Source organism: Pieris brassicae, chromosome 3 (assembly GCF_905147105.1).
Source record: "Pieris brassicae chromosome 3, ilPieBrab1.1, whole genome shotgun sequence".
In the NCBI taxonomy this organism is placed as follows: domain Eukaryota; kingdom Metazoa; phylum Arthropoda; class Insecta; order Lepidoptera; family Pieridae; genus Pieris; species Pieris brassicae.
Genome location: NC_059667.1, coordinates 14858086 through 14872169, shown reverse-complemented (window position 1 = coordinate 14872169; position 14084 = coordinate 14858086). Strand labels below are relative to the sequence as shown.

The window sequence follows — 14084 nt, the reverse complement described above, 5'->3', positions numbered from 1 at the left end:
GTCGAAAATTGAAATGGCGGTGTAGATCATTTTTGTATAAGCGCCCTCTATTGGTAGGTATTACATCTATATCAACAAATTTTATTGAAATATGATATGCATTTTACTAATCAATCAAGCCTCAGAGGGAACTGTAATATACATATAGTTAAAATTGAAATTGGAATAGAAAAATCAAAAAGAAGTGGAACGAAGTGTATATTAATTAATTTAATATATGGAATTGATTCTATTAATGTTACTGTTTTAAAATTTGTAGTGTTGACCTAGTGGCTTCAGCGTGCGACCCTCATCTTTGAGGTCGTAGGTTCGATCCCCGGCTGTGCACCAATGGTTTTTCTTTCTATATGCGCATTTATGCCCGCATTCCACTGCGTAAGTGTTGAGCGAGAAATAGTTGACCTGATAGGAGGATAGGAATGACTTTGAAATGATAATAGTTTTTGCCTTCCACCAAGAAAGACTTTTTAAAATAATTTACTTTGCCGTCCACTGACAACGAGGTCAACTAGGTGGAGCGGGAAGCGAGAAATGAACTACTTCGTTCATTTTTTGCCTAGTTCTCGCGAGGTTGTGCGTCCTTTTGCAAGCGGGGAGCTGAGCACCACCAGTATTGGGCAGCCCTTCGTAGCATCAATACGTTTTTGTGAATTTCACTATGTCAGATGTTTCTAGTAAAGATGATTATATTAATATGGTAAATAAAATCGAACTACTGTATTACTATAAAAAGGACCATATCCGGGGCAAATCAAGATTTTAGATCAATTATCACATTCGAGGAAGGCCCGCAAGATGAGATTTATTAGGAATGTACAACGATTTGGAGTACGACTTCGTTCAAAACTAGTTTTCAAGATCATACGCAACGGACCCCGCTTTATTCGCTTGCTCCGCTCTGCTTTACTCTTTTGCAGTGGAAATAAATGTATGAAATATAATAAAACTAGTTCAGCGAGTTTCGTACGGAGATCACAGACCAGGATCTGATAATACCCAAAGAGGTTCGTTCGGGCCACAGGGGTATCACAATTTAAATAAAGATTTACCTTCTAAGTCCCTAAACTTCCATTGGAATATCGGGACCATGAAAGAAAGTTTTTTTTAAAACCGTCAAAAAAGATAAACAGTATTCACAAAATTATTTATTAGATAGAAGAATTCGCAGGTCAGATCACATGGGAAGTTAGAGGCAGGATATCACATTTAACATTCATTTTAATACACCAATCTTTGAGTCTTCGTAAACGTAATCCTAACATTCATTTCTAGAACTTATCTAAGAAAGTCTAAGAGCTGTCCACAAACAATGAAAACGTTTCTTACGTTAGCCAAAAATCATTACTTTTATCGTCGATACGAAGTGAAGTTTCGCAAACTTTTATAGAGATTTAGGGAAACGTGTATTGTTCCATTAAAATCGAATGATTTCAATTCACTGTCTTCCTGGTTTACAATTTCATATCTTTAGACGATTTATCGTCAAGGACATATTGCACACATTTTGTATTGAATTTTTCTGGATTTTAATTAAATGGTTTAGAGAAAACAAAATTTTAAATCGAGGTAGATATTATGATTCGAATAGCTAATATTGTGTGCACAATTTATATATATTTTTACTGATTGTCTTTTTTTACGTTTTCACGGTCAGTAAGTTTTTGTCTCCTACTACTCAGTATTTCATTGTCAGTAAACACTTACAATAATCAACTCAGGCGATCTTTATTTAATCGGATTTATCTACACATCAAAGGTATATTTAATTAGTAGATACGTTTCTTTACAATCGTTTCTTTAAACATTGTTTAGGGTCGATTAAAATAAAATAGAAGACTCATGTTGCAATTATGCTTTACAAATACAGTGTAAACTCTATATTAAACGACATTGAAAGACTGTGCATTTTATGGCGTTATAGAGAGCTTTCGATAAATGGAGATAAGAAAACGGCATAGATAATCCATGACTCCTACTTATTAGTCATGGTCAACAACAGTCTACATGTGCAAGTAATCCCAATTTGTAAACGAAAGAACGAATTTCTTAGAAAGTTCGTATGTATGATGCCGACGGTCGAGTTTATTACGGGCTAGGAAAATAAAGCAACAAAAGAACGTACAAAGCTGCGCAGCGCTTTCGACGCTTTAGTGACTTCGTCGTTAAATTGACTGACGTTACATGAAGTTTACACTGTATATAGATGTTCAAAAACGTATTACCTCATTTCAAACGTAATTTTTGCCGGAAAAGTAATATATTTTCAAAATTTCATAACCCTTCATACACTAACAAAACTATATTACAATTGTGCTCAAATTAGTCTTAAATCTAAACATCAATAAGTCCATATTAGGTATAAAATGTCTTAACCCTGAATAAAACTATCGAAATATATAGGTAAGTTCTTAATATTGCAGTCATTGTATAAAAGAAGATATTATTCAGATATAAGAATAGGTTTGTTTCTTTATATGAGATTTTAGACACGTTTTATTATATATATCATTACTAGTGCTATATAAATTGGAGTTCTCAACTACGTACATATAATAAGTACATATTTAAAACTAATTAATTATACACAAGCCTAAGCCTACATCACACTGGCAAATCAGAGACAATTTTTGGCATGAACTGTCATATAACAGTTAGTTCACGCTATAATTGTCTCTGAATTTATCAGCATTTGGCGCATTTGGTTATCAATTTGCAATAGTTCTACATTTGTTTAAGCAGTACAAGTGACAACTTTATAGCTGTTGTAGTCTACACAGGAAAATTCCGACTGGGCCAAAGAGCGGTCTGTAAGCTTAAACGAGAGTTTTTTGGTCACATAATCATTATTACGTTATAAATGTTACATATGTACTTTCTTATATGTGTACTTAAAGTCACATTAGAAAATATATGTAATGAGGAAATTACCTGATAAGTTTTTTAATAAGTCAGAATCTCTTGAAAATTCATATAATCACCACACCAATTAAACATTGATATGAAATTGGATACCTACATATATAAGCGTATATGTATATCTACTTATCTAATATATGGGGTATCACATTAACACAAATTAGGTGTAGGAAGACTACTGACTACATAACTTAATACATTCCTTAACATCCACGTTGTGCCTGCGTTTTGGTTATTACCTATTAAGTATGCAAAGTAGGTATTCGACAATCATCAAAGTAATTATAGTTGCAAGCAATCCCGGTACAATATGGTTTCCCATAAAAATTTCCAGCTGGTTTTATATTCCACTAGAATTCGTCGTCGTAATACATGGCGGAGTATTCCAAGGCGAATGAGTTTAAGAAATACATTGTTTTTTAATAGAACATATTTCTAGTATTGGCGGGTTTCATCATATCTTATAACGCTTCGACTCTTTATGTTGTCCTCTTATTTATTTATGTATTTCATTGATTATTTTCTTCATAGGCAAGCGATTATCCGCCAATTTTATATAATTCCTACTATTATTTGCGTGTCAGCCAATACTTGATCTGGTTTTCATACCTATAGTTTTGAATTGGTTTTCTAACAATTGATTGTGCGTCTAACGTTTTGTAAATGGGTTGTTCCTTGCGTGTGTGCGTGCGGCAGCGGCTGCAGTCTGCGTACAATTGCAGAGTGCGTCAAACATTCGTAAAACAAAACCTCTAGCCCGACCAAGGCGCCTTTTTACATTATCTGAAAAAGGAAAAGTATTATTTAGAAAAAGAAAATTTGATAACAGGTGTTTAAACCTTCACAAACAGTTTCAAATATTCGTAAATATCAACAGGATGTAAGTCTGACAGCTTGAACGCATAGAATTTCTAAGTCCTACTCCTAATAGACTACTCGTATTCATACTAATTAAGATAAACACGCCTTAGAACTGCTACTCAAGTTTTTTATACAAAAAATATATGGTACTACGGTAATGCGAGTGAAACTAGTGGTACTCTAAAGTAAGTTAAATCACGTGATAATTTACATATAAATCGATTGGCGCCATTCGCCTGTCACGAAATAATTTTTAACTAAAGCAATATTACAAAGTTCGCTAAAGAGTCTTAGATGTAGGTACCTCTTAAAACGCGCACATAGAAACATATTGGTTCACAAAGCACTTAGTGGTAGCACCTAGCCATCTAGGTACTGGTTTACTATATAATATGTTTTACATAACGCATATATTTAATTAATCGCTGTTTTATCAAATGGCTAAATATCGTTCAGGCCGTTAGTTAAAAGGCTAGGCTGATAATTGAACGGCTAATTAAGCTAGTTGGCTGCGACATGTATATCACATGAGAAGAGAAATACTAGAAAACTTTAAGAATCACATACACATAACACAACACTCAGTCTGAGGTAGAACTTCAAAGCTGTGTCTAGCTTCAATAAAATTATCTCCCCCCCTCCCGGAAAACGGGGGTTCACTGAGGTACGGATTTTGAGACCTGATTGAATGAAATGTTTCCCGGGAGGTGTATAGAGTAGACTTGTGCAGAGATGTTTGTTTGTTGTGTTAGATTTTATGTTGTTAAACTAAAACGTAACATACTTATGCATGGCGCCAGAATATATTATTGCCAGTTCTTCTCTTCCGTGCTACACCCTTGATTTGAGAACTGGCAGTAAATGTAAAATTAGAAGCTTTTAATGTATAAGTATTTCTTATTTTTTGACGTTCATAAGTGTACATTGTGTTACCTATATGAATAAATGATTTTTGTTTTTTTTATAATTATGTTTCTTATAACGACAAGACTTCAATGACGGGAGTGTTCAAAATGAGATTCTCTCTTCTCTACTTCCATATGTAGACGAACAATTAGTTTATGAATGAAATTATTTTAAAATTTCAAAATTATTCAATCACCCAGGGGCATTCTAACAACCTCATGTATGTACAGGTGAATATAACAAGTTCTAACAGCCACGGCGGATATATAGAGTATAATATTGTTAAAATAGGTGCTCTGAGCCTGGGGTGATTATGCGAGGGTGGCGTTAGGTGTACTATCGATCCTGTTTGTAGGGACATGACAGGCAAAAGCTCAGACCGTTGCATATTTCTATTTACTTTGTACCTTACGTACATTTGTATTAAAATAACAAAATCTTGCATACGATTTTTAAGGATCTTAAAAATACTTAGTTTAGCATAATAAGATATGTAATCGTGAAGATAAAACGTCTAACATTATGATATAAGCACGATACTAGACGATCACTTTCTTGTCACAATTATTTCAGATTATTAGATTAGCTATCATTTGTTCGCATCCCTTTACTGTAAAAATGTATCTACACATGCCCATTTTTCAGATATGATTCCACATCTAGAAATATTCGAATTTATTTTAATGTAATATAGATGTGGAGGATATAGGATCATGGCTTTCCTTCTGAACTACCCATGATAAAGACAGGAAGCCTAAGTGACGCTTCAAGGCAAGCACGACATCAAATAGTTCGAGAGAAACTACAGTCATCTTTTTCATGTTATTTGAAGTGAAATCCACTGGATTGTTTAATTTGTAAAGAAATTGTGTATTGCTTGTATACGTACATGTTATGAACCTGATTTGATTAAATAAAATATGTATTCTGCAAAGCATTACTTTATTTTATAATGTCTAATTGCATATAAATATATTTTTTTAGATCTTTTATTCTTATATAACATCGTATTTAGTACATTGATATCATTCATGCAAAACTTCTTATCGCAAGTTTCAGATATTTTGCTCAGGCGATTAGATAAGATCGTGTTTACAAACCACTTATAAAATAAACGTATTATAAAGCTTAGACATCAGATTTCCGTTTTTCAAATAAACAATAATGTTACCAGCCTTTTTGGGTCTAAGGTATGCAAGTTTCGTCAAGATTTTTGTAATGTAAAATGCGCAAAGTCCATTGGTCCATATCCATCATACGAAACTACGACCTCAGGGTTGAGAGGCGAACGCTCAATCAATTAGACCAACACTGCTCTACTTACTTGGCTTGCGATATAATATATTATGTAAATTTAAAAATCATGTTCTATATACATTTCTGTCTTAAAATGAATTCAAAGTGTCAAAAATTGGCTATGTTTAGATTTTTTTTCTATCGAGCGAAGTTATTTAAATCGTGTATCGATTTTTGAAAAAGGATACATAAACAACTCAACTCCACCATATATTTTTTCCATTCGCCATACTTCAAGAAACGATGACAAAAATGGAAAGAAACAATGTACTAATGTGCGACCGTATAGGCCCTTAAACACGAAATAGGTTTAATAGACTTTCTGAATAATACAGGAATATTTTGCTATTTATAAAGATATAATTGAATGTCGTATAAAATCATATGTTAGTAAATCAATAAATTCCAAATCTATATTAAGCTGTCAACATATATCCAAGTGCGTTTTTATTAGCGAGCATGGTGTAATTTATGATTAAGCAAGTAAATAAAAAGTCGTGACAGCTAATCCTAGATTATATGTTTATAATATTTACTCAGAGAAACATCCTACTTAAAATATATTGATCCAAAAATCGTAACACGAGTCAAGTTTTAGTTAATATACAAACATCTACAAGTATGTGTGAGTGTGACTTATACTTATCTATTAAGAAAAATGATCACGAAACAGATACCGAAATCTGATACATAGACCTTAAAAGCGCGCCGTGTATTTTGGGCAAAATTCAGTGAACTCAAGGAACTCACGTTTGCTACTATATTTAACTCCAAATCTACATTTCGTAATAAGGGTTATTTCCAGCATCCTAGGTGTTATATACACGCACGGTATGTCATTCCGAATTAGGTTCCTAACGTGTATAACTATCTAAGTAATTTACGATTTTGTTTTGTTAAAAACTTTCAAATCTTTCATTACAAAATCAGTTTGTCAAAGCCATTGTTCTTATGAATTACTACTAATGTTGACGTCAGCGCTTCGTAATGTTTAACTTCGCTTTGTTATTTTCGACTCATTACCAATTATTGTTGATTGTTGGCATCCGTCATTGTGCATCTTAACTGACTTGTTAGATGTTTTTGGTATTTCAGAACTTTGAGTTTCGGTTCTAAATCCATAGTAAATAGGTAATTCAAAAACCCGAACCACTTTTGATTTTAACTTTAACTACAAGTAATAATATGTAATCTTTATAACAAAATATGGTTTTTGACTAAAATCTAAATTTCCCGAGATCAGGAAGCTGCTGGTGATACTGCAGTCGCGTTTATATCCGTCCCGTCGTAGTGTCAAATAAATGTAATTGAGAGAGAGCAATGATGAGAATGACGAATTTTTGGTCCGCGATGCTAAGCTTGGGACATTGCACCAAGTATATTGGGACGTACTTCGAAATTGCATACAAAAACCTCTCAAAAGAGAACAGCTGACAGGAACACTGATTATATAAGGAATTTATTTCCACTCCGGGCATAGGTGGTAAATATATATAGAAGCTATGAAATAGTTTATTACGTATTTCCGTGGTTATGTGGAGTTTCAGATGAACCGAATGCGATGGTGATTAGATAATTATGAATACCGAACGATATCTAAACGCATCGTAGGTAAACTAAACGAGTACATATTACAATCTTGAACAAGCTCCTAATAGGGTTAATGAGGTTTACGCTAAGCACGGTTAAGTTAAGCATGAAAGTTTTAACAGTTAACATCTATAACAATCTATTATTTATTTTAAATTAACGTGTTTGACTATGATTTGTGTTGTTATGGTGTTTTTTTAAATAAGAAAAGGTAAAAGAGAAAATATACAATACATCCACCTAAAATGATAGCTACCAACTCGGTTATTTATATTTAAATGTAAAGAAAAAAAAGTCCGTAATTTTTTTACGGACGAGAACTAATAATTTGTTATTAGTTCTAATAAATATAAACTCATTTGGTTTTTCTCTTTTCGTTCATGCAAGAAGTTATGATCCGTCGATTAGATTGGCCAGACCAAAGTTCTGAACAATTGGGCATGTCTAGGATGTTCTAAAGTGACGAGTAAGATCACTGCTGCACAAAACATCAAGGAGCTGAAAAGATCCATTGCAGAAAGGGAACGTTCCTCGAAACTTTTTTGAATAACATCGTGGAAAGCATGCCCATAGCATTTCACACTCGTTTATAGTTTTTTAGATTAGATTTTCAAGTCATAGTGGCTCTAAGTATAAATACTCTCGGAGTGCAAATACATAACAGTTGTATTTATGAGTGACTTATGATAAAATACTCCTATGACGAGTGTTTAATGGAAATTACAAATTCGATTACAAAGAAACGTTCCGTTTTTAAAACTACTTTGCAAAAAATATATACGAAGTCTCACCGCCTTATTAATAAAAACATTAGTCGTTTCAACTAATTCATTTGACTCTTTTCATCACAGTGTAAACTCAATTTGATGAAACGAGACGAAGGTATGAATATGGGAATGATCTTTAGTGATAGTCTAGTCCTTTTCTCTATGACGTTAAACCGAATAAGTAAGAATTATATTAATAACAAACATTTAGTAGACGATACAATGTGTAAAAAAATATGAATATCATATTCATGTGAACTTAGAAATATGCCATAACTTTAAATTATTTTCTGTGATACGGGCGATTTCCATATAAATCTGTATGTATGTATTAGGTCACGCTTCACAATATAACTGTCGGCTGGCACTAATGGGTCACGCGACACGCCTATTGCAAAGAACTTTTTTGTAGAACTCGTAAAGCGTCCCAAAATTCAGTGATGTTTGTAAAAATAACCATTGTCTAATTGGCGAAATCTTCAGTATTTTGAAACCTAAAGTAAATGAAAAGAAAGACGGTTTTTTCACCAAGTTAATCGCATGGATTTCATGAAGTCGGTTCTTACAGCAGCAGGGCTATCCAGAAGTCCGCAGCCCGAGCTCGGAAAATTTAGGATTCTGTCATTTATACTTATACAATTTTATAAGGGGTTCGGATTACTTACGTTGCTGTTTAATTAGCTATTTCATTATGGTTTTAAAATGTCGCCATTTATAATAACATAGATTTCGGAAACGATGGGCGATTCTAATTGGTGTACTGTTAATGTTTCCACGAGATATTTTCCATCGGAAACAAGTTGCAAATTTAAATCCTTATTTATAATTTTTAATAATATATGTTTCATAGCGCTTTTAATGATTTAGAAAATTGTAGACCACGTGGTTTTTGTCAAAGGATTGACAGTAAACGATGTTTTAAAGACTATGTCCTTATTATTTCATCTGAATTTCATTTCACAATGACGAGCTTAGCTGTAATAATAATATTACTAATCAGAACCTCATAAATTAATCTGTATAACTACGAGCGATTAAATTTAGTGAAGACTTTCTTAAGAAGAAACATAGCTTTCCGCTCGGAATGTGGTGCGGAATTCTAAGTAGCCCTTTGAATTAAAAAAATATAGGTAACAAAATGGTAAAAGATAGGAATATACTTACTTGAGCCCGACTCCTGCGACTCCTGCAACAAATAACAAACGAATCAAGTATTTAAGTTAAGTTCAAATGAAATTACAAAATTGCAAAAGCGAGCAATGAAAAGTCACAACGAAAATAATTTCTAGATGCCATGTAGAATGCAGATATTACAATAGAATTATTTTGTATATTAATGGCAGAATTGTATGAAGTCACGAACATGCGAGAAAATAGCTTAGCATATAATAGGTGTACTAATAGTTCGGAACAAATTAAATCCAATATGTAGGTAAATAAAGCGTTTCTATATAAACCCAATTATCCTTACTGCTGTTTTTTATACACGATATATTGTTGTAGTGATATTTATGTACATTTGAAAATACGTTTTTGGAAACTAATCTAAAGTAGGCTTGAGAAGTAATTACTGTATAACCAAAAAATAACCAATATTGTCGCATCATCGCTTATTTGATCAGAGATAACGTCAAAGATAACATCAAATTAAACAATACAGGTACGATAAGTTACATTAATAATTTTATTACTTTTCTCACGATTTCCCTAAAGCAATGCAGTTTATGTTTCAGAAAAAATGTAGTTATGACGATGTAGGCTTTTTTATTATATAGGGTTGAATCGCAGTGATTTATACCTGAAGTGTAAAAATAATTTCAGTCGATGTCCATTGTCCCAACATTGGCCCTGATCAAATCGTTATATATAGAAATTTCAGAATGATGGAAGTGCTATATAGCATGCAGATTCAGTCTACCTGCTATTTCTAACGACGAAGCGATTTGCGTTCTATTGCAATTACAATAAACTCACCTAACCTAGCACATCCACATTTCCTTACCGGGATAAATATACATTGATACTTACGAATTTGTTTCTCTCTTTCTCTTTATGTTTTATCTCTGCCTCTTTCTTTGCCTGCTGAATCAGTTGTTCTACAAACTCAGAGGCCTCGCGGAGTTTCTCCGGATCGCTTTTGAAGTCAGCAATACGGGTTGCTAATTCAGAATTTTCACTGTCCTGTATCATTTTTACAGCTTTTCCAAAACACACAACAAATTGATTTCACATCACAAGCTGTACGAGGGTGTATCTTATTCGCGGTTACGAGGGAGATTCCGATGCGTGTGCTGCGGGTGATAATGTTGGAAGGACTGACTGGCCGGGCGTAATTTCGCTCATGCGCTAACCGCCTGTCGTAAACTGGTAGATACGGTTCAACAGATTACTCCTAATCACTAGCGATGAGTGCTCTTGAGCTCTCCGTACTTCGAGGATCATAGGCATCCGATATTAATCGCCATCTCTTATCTATGAGGAACAGGATAAGAGCCTATAGAAAACTAGTTAATCATACAATATAATAGGGTTATTAGATGTATCATATTATTCATTCAAAACGTTAGATAGTTTTTATAATTTCTAGTATATACCATACCATTTTGCCATACATTTAAAAATCAGAGCGCTCTTTATTAGCTAGAAATTTGGGACATGATACCAACAATACTTCGACTATTTTTTCCGCAAAAAAACTACAATGAAACTGATTTTTATTTTATTTATTTAGAAAACCTTACAGCATACAAAACAAGATAAAAAAATACTTTTTAAATCAAAGCGCCGATTAATAGGTTTACATGTATTTGCGTGTGTAACTAAAGCGTGTTAAAATCGGCTTGAATCATATGAGCATACATCTTTTAAGATTATTTCATTCTTTACGTATTTCTGTACGTTAGATACATATAATTATATGTTTATGAATTTACCAATCCTACCCTCGTTTATGGATATATAATTTTAAAACAACGTACTGACCTAACGTAGTAACTACATTGATCGTTCTCAGTGAAGCGGTAACAAAAAAAGTAACGTTAATATTGATCAACATTGCCATACTATCGAGACTACGCCATTGCTTTATTAAACATGCAAACTTCATTAGGTACTAACTCTGTTATTAAATAGCATGAAATAATTTACATAGTTTAGTTGAATTTCTACGAATTCTCCTCTAAGAACTTGCCGCCAAAAGTATGAACGTTCGAGTACATATTTATGATTTATGACTTCAACTTTGTATTCTGGCTTCTCAGTTTCAATACACCTTTGTCATTACGACATAAGCCTTCAACCAAGAGCCGGCAACTGCCTGTAAGTAACAGCGCGTCGCGGGAAAAACTAAACAAAAGCGTTTAATATTTAATTTTGAAATTGGTGTATGAAATATTTTATGGCTTTACAGTTAAATTCGTATGTGTATTGTAAGAAATCACTGAATTTTATAGATGGTACTAAGCGGCTGGCATAAATTATAGGTAGGTACACGCATTTACGTACATTTATTATACACGCATTTGCGAAATAAATGTGTTAATAAATAATGTATGACATAGAATCATTGTCTGATGTCACAACCTCGCCTTGACTTATGGCAATGAAGTACCAAGTAATAATATCAAACAGCTGTTTTCAATATAATAGTATTGTCATATGATAGTTCATATGAACTAGCTTCTCACCTCGTCTATTTTCCGAAGATATGCTGATTTCGAACACAGTGATATTCGTACTGTATAAAAAAGGAAAAAATGGAATTCCTTTATGACTCGCTCAGTTTTTTCTAGAGTCTAGAGGGCGTTCTTAAAAATACCAGAAACATTAAAGCAACATTAACTTGACTTACAACCATTCTACACTCAAGTCAGTTCATTTCTGATCATGAAAATTATTAGCAATTTTATTAAAATGCTCCATCTAACACAATTCAGGCTCTATTAAATGGTAGTAGGTGCAGAAACACCGAAAGATTGTGTTTTGTACACGTAAAAGTTATAAGTAGAAAGTTGTGTAAGTCGTGTCCTTTTTATTGCATCAAAAACACTTGCATTGACGTAAAAAGCCTTTCCTAGAAAATCCACTAACGTATTATATTAAGGAACATGACTGAGTATCAGTTATTCCTATCTATCCCATGTCCTTGTCCTATTTTTCAGGTCGGCGCAATCCATTCTTTTACTTGTTCCATTTTGCCTTTAAATCGAGGAAATGGCACACGTTTTCAATAACTAAGAAGTGCTTATGGTATGTCTACACTTTTTCTATAAATAGCATCTTGATCTATAAATAGAATGAGGTAAATTTAACTACGTACGAAAAGCCATTACTAGCATTTAGTTCCATCTGATAGCTTTCTTTTGTTACCTTTTTCGACAGCACAGCCTACGAGTAAGAAATAAATAAAAGTAAAAATCTGTTTTAATTAAATTTAAGAATATAAATCCAGACAATGTAATAAATAATGTATCTAATTTGACAAACCACTAAACATTGTCACTCAATAAAGCTATTCCTTAGGAGGAGGTGGACAGGGAGTGTGACGATCGATGGTTTTAGATTGTTTTACAGGTAATGGTGGAGGGTCGGGAGCGCATTCGTAATAGCAGTGGCCATCCCACCACCAAGCAGGACCGGGTGTAGGCGGACTATTGAAGCAAATCTACAAATCATACAAGATTAGCCACCATCCTTTAAATCTGACCAATAAAGAATTTGCTTAGCTCCGGCTTCAAGACATGTGCTTTAATTATAGCGGCATCAACGTGATATTTTTTTTTATTGGGATTTCACATAATTCAATAGGCTGTCTAAAGAAGCGCCACTTACGTTCCACAGTACAGTGTATTATATAAAAGGTATGTTCAAAAATACTTACAGCATCTGACTTTAGAGGTCCAGGACCGCCTATTTTAAGGGGTGGTCCCTCGGCGATTGGTGCCACAACTGGAGGGTGAACGGAATGGAACGCATTCCGCTCATGATAATATTGGTTGGAATACTTGTAATCCGGACAACGCGTAATTTCGGGAGGCGGAATTGTTCTAGGCGAAATGTATGGCGGGAAGCGCCCGTGTAAGTTGTGCTCTCTGCCTAAGAGGATTGCTCGTATTTTCTGCAGAAAAGCGCCGACATCACGCACTTTTGTACCCATTTGTAGAAAACGTCAACGTTAGCACTTTATTAGAAAAATATTTTAATTATAGTTGTTTTGTTGACGTACGTATGTGTTTAATATTTTTTTGATTAGTGAATTGTTTTTGGCCTAGAAAAAGATTCAAAAAGTTTTTGTTTTAATATATGTAAGTATGTATAATGACTAGTACTGTTGGCCTAATGGCTTCAGCGTGCGACTCTAATCCCTGAGGTTTTAAGTTCGTTCGCACCGCCAATATCAAGCACAGAAGAAAAATAATTGATCACGAAACCAGATACAAAAATGGTGGTCAACGCCTAAAGGTTTTATAAAAGTTGATTAAAAATAAATATTCTTACTGCTACAATTGTACTATGTCCAAAAAATCGTTGTAGAGTACTAGAGCCGAGGTTGCTTTAAGCATTATACCCTAGGGTCGTAGTCCGACAAGGCATCTGTTAAGGCAGTCGAAGTCTTAATCATAATTAGTGCTTAATCGTAGTGATTGGGGATTCGTCAACCCCCAGGTCTGAATGAACATTTTATGTGTATAAATAATATTACCCTTTATTACTGTACTGTCTTAGTCTAGGATATTTTTCTACATTAGT

General features: G+C 33.6%; 1 protein-coding gene and 1 long non-coding RNA gene across 2 annotated transcripts; one reads left to right on the top strand and one right to left on the bottom strand.

Moving 5' to 3' along the window:
• Positions 1 to 1142: 1142 nt before the first annotated feature.
• LOC123707364 lies at positions 1143 to 10542 on the bottom strand. The gene is made up of 3 exons (XM_045657367.1): positions 10365 to 10542; positions 9501 to 9522; positions 1143 to 3699 (listed from the first exon to the last, which is right to left on the bottom strand). Exons 1-3 carry the CDS (start codon positions 10524 to 10526, stop codon positions 3566 to 3568), a joined length of 318 nt encoding a protein of 105 aa, XP_045513323.1. The 5' UTR covers positions 10527 to 10542; the 3' UTR covers positions 1143 to 3565.
• LOC123707365 lies at positions 9847 to 12573 on the top strand. Its single transcript, XR_006753486.1, has 3 exons — positions 9847 to 9996; positions 10535 to 10703; positions 12497 to 12573. It is a non-coding gene; the product is annotated as an uncharacterized LOC123707365 (long non-coding RNA).
• Positions 12574 to 14084: the final 1511 nt, after the last annotated feature.

Coding starts and splice junctions, on each gene's coding strand:
- LOC123707364 (XM_045657367.1), bottom strand. CDS start 10,526: ATGATACAGGACAGTGAAAATTCTGAATTAGCAACCCGTATTGCTGAC. Junction 9,523..10,364: donor AGAAAGAGAGAAACAAATTC/GTAAGTATCAAT, acceptor TATTTGTTGCAG/GAGTCGCAGGAGTCGGGCTC. Junction 3,700..9,500: donor GTCGCAGGAGTCGGGCTCAA/GTAAGTATATTC, acceptor TTCCTTTTTCAG/ATAATGTAAAAAGGCGCCTT.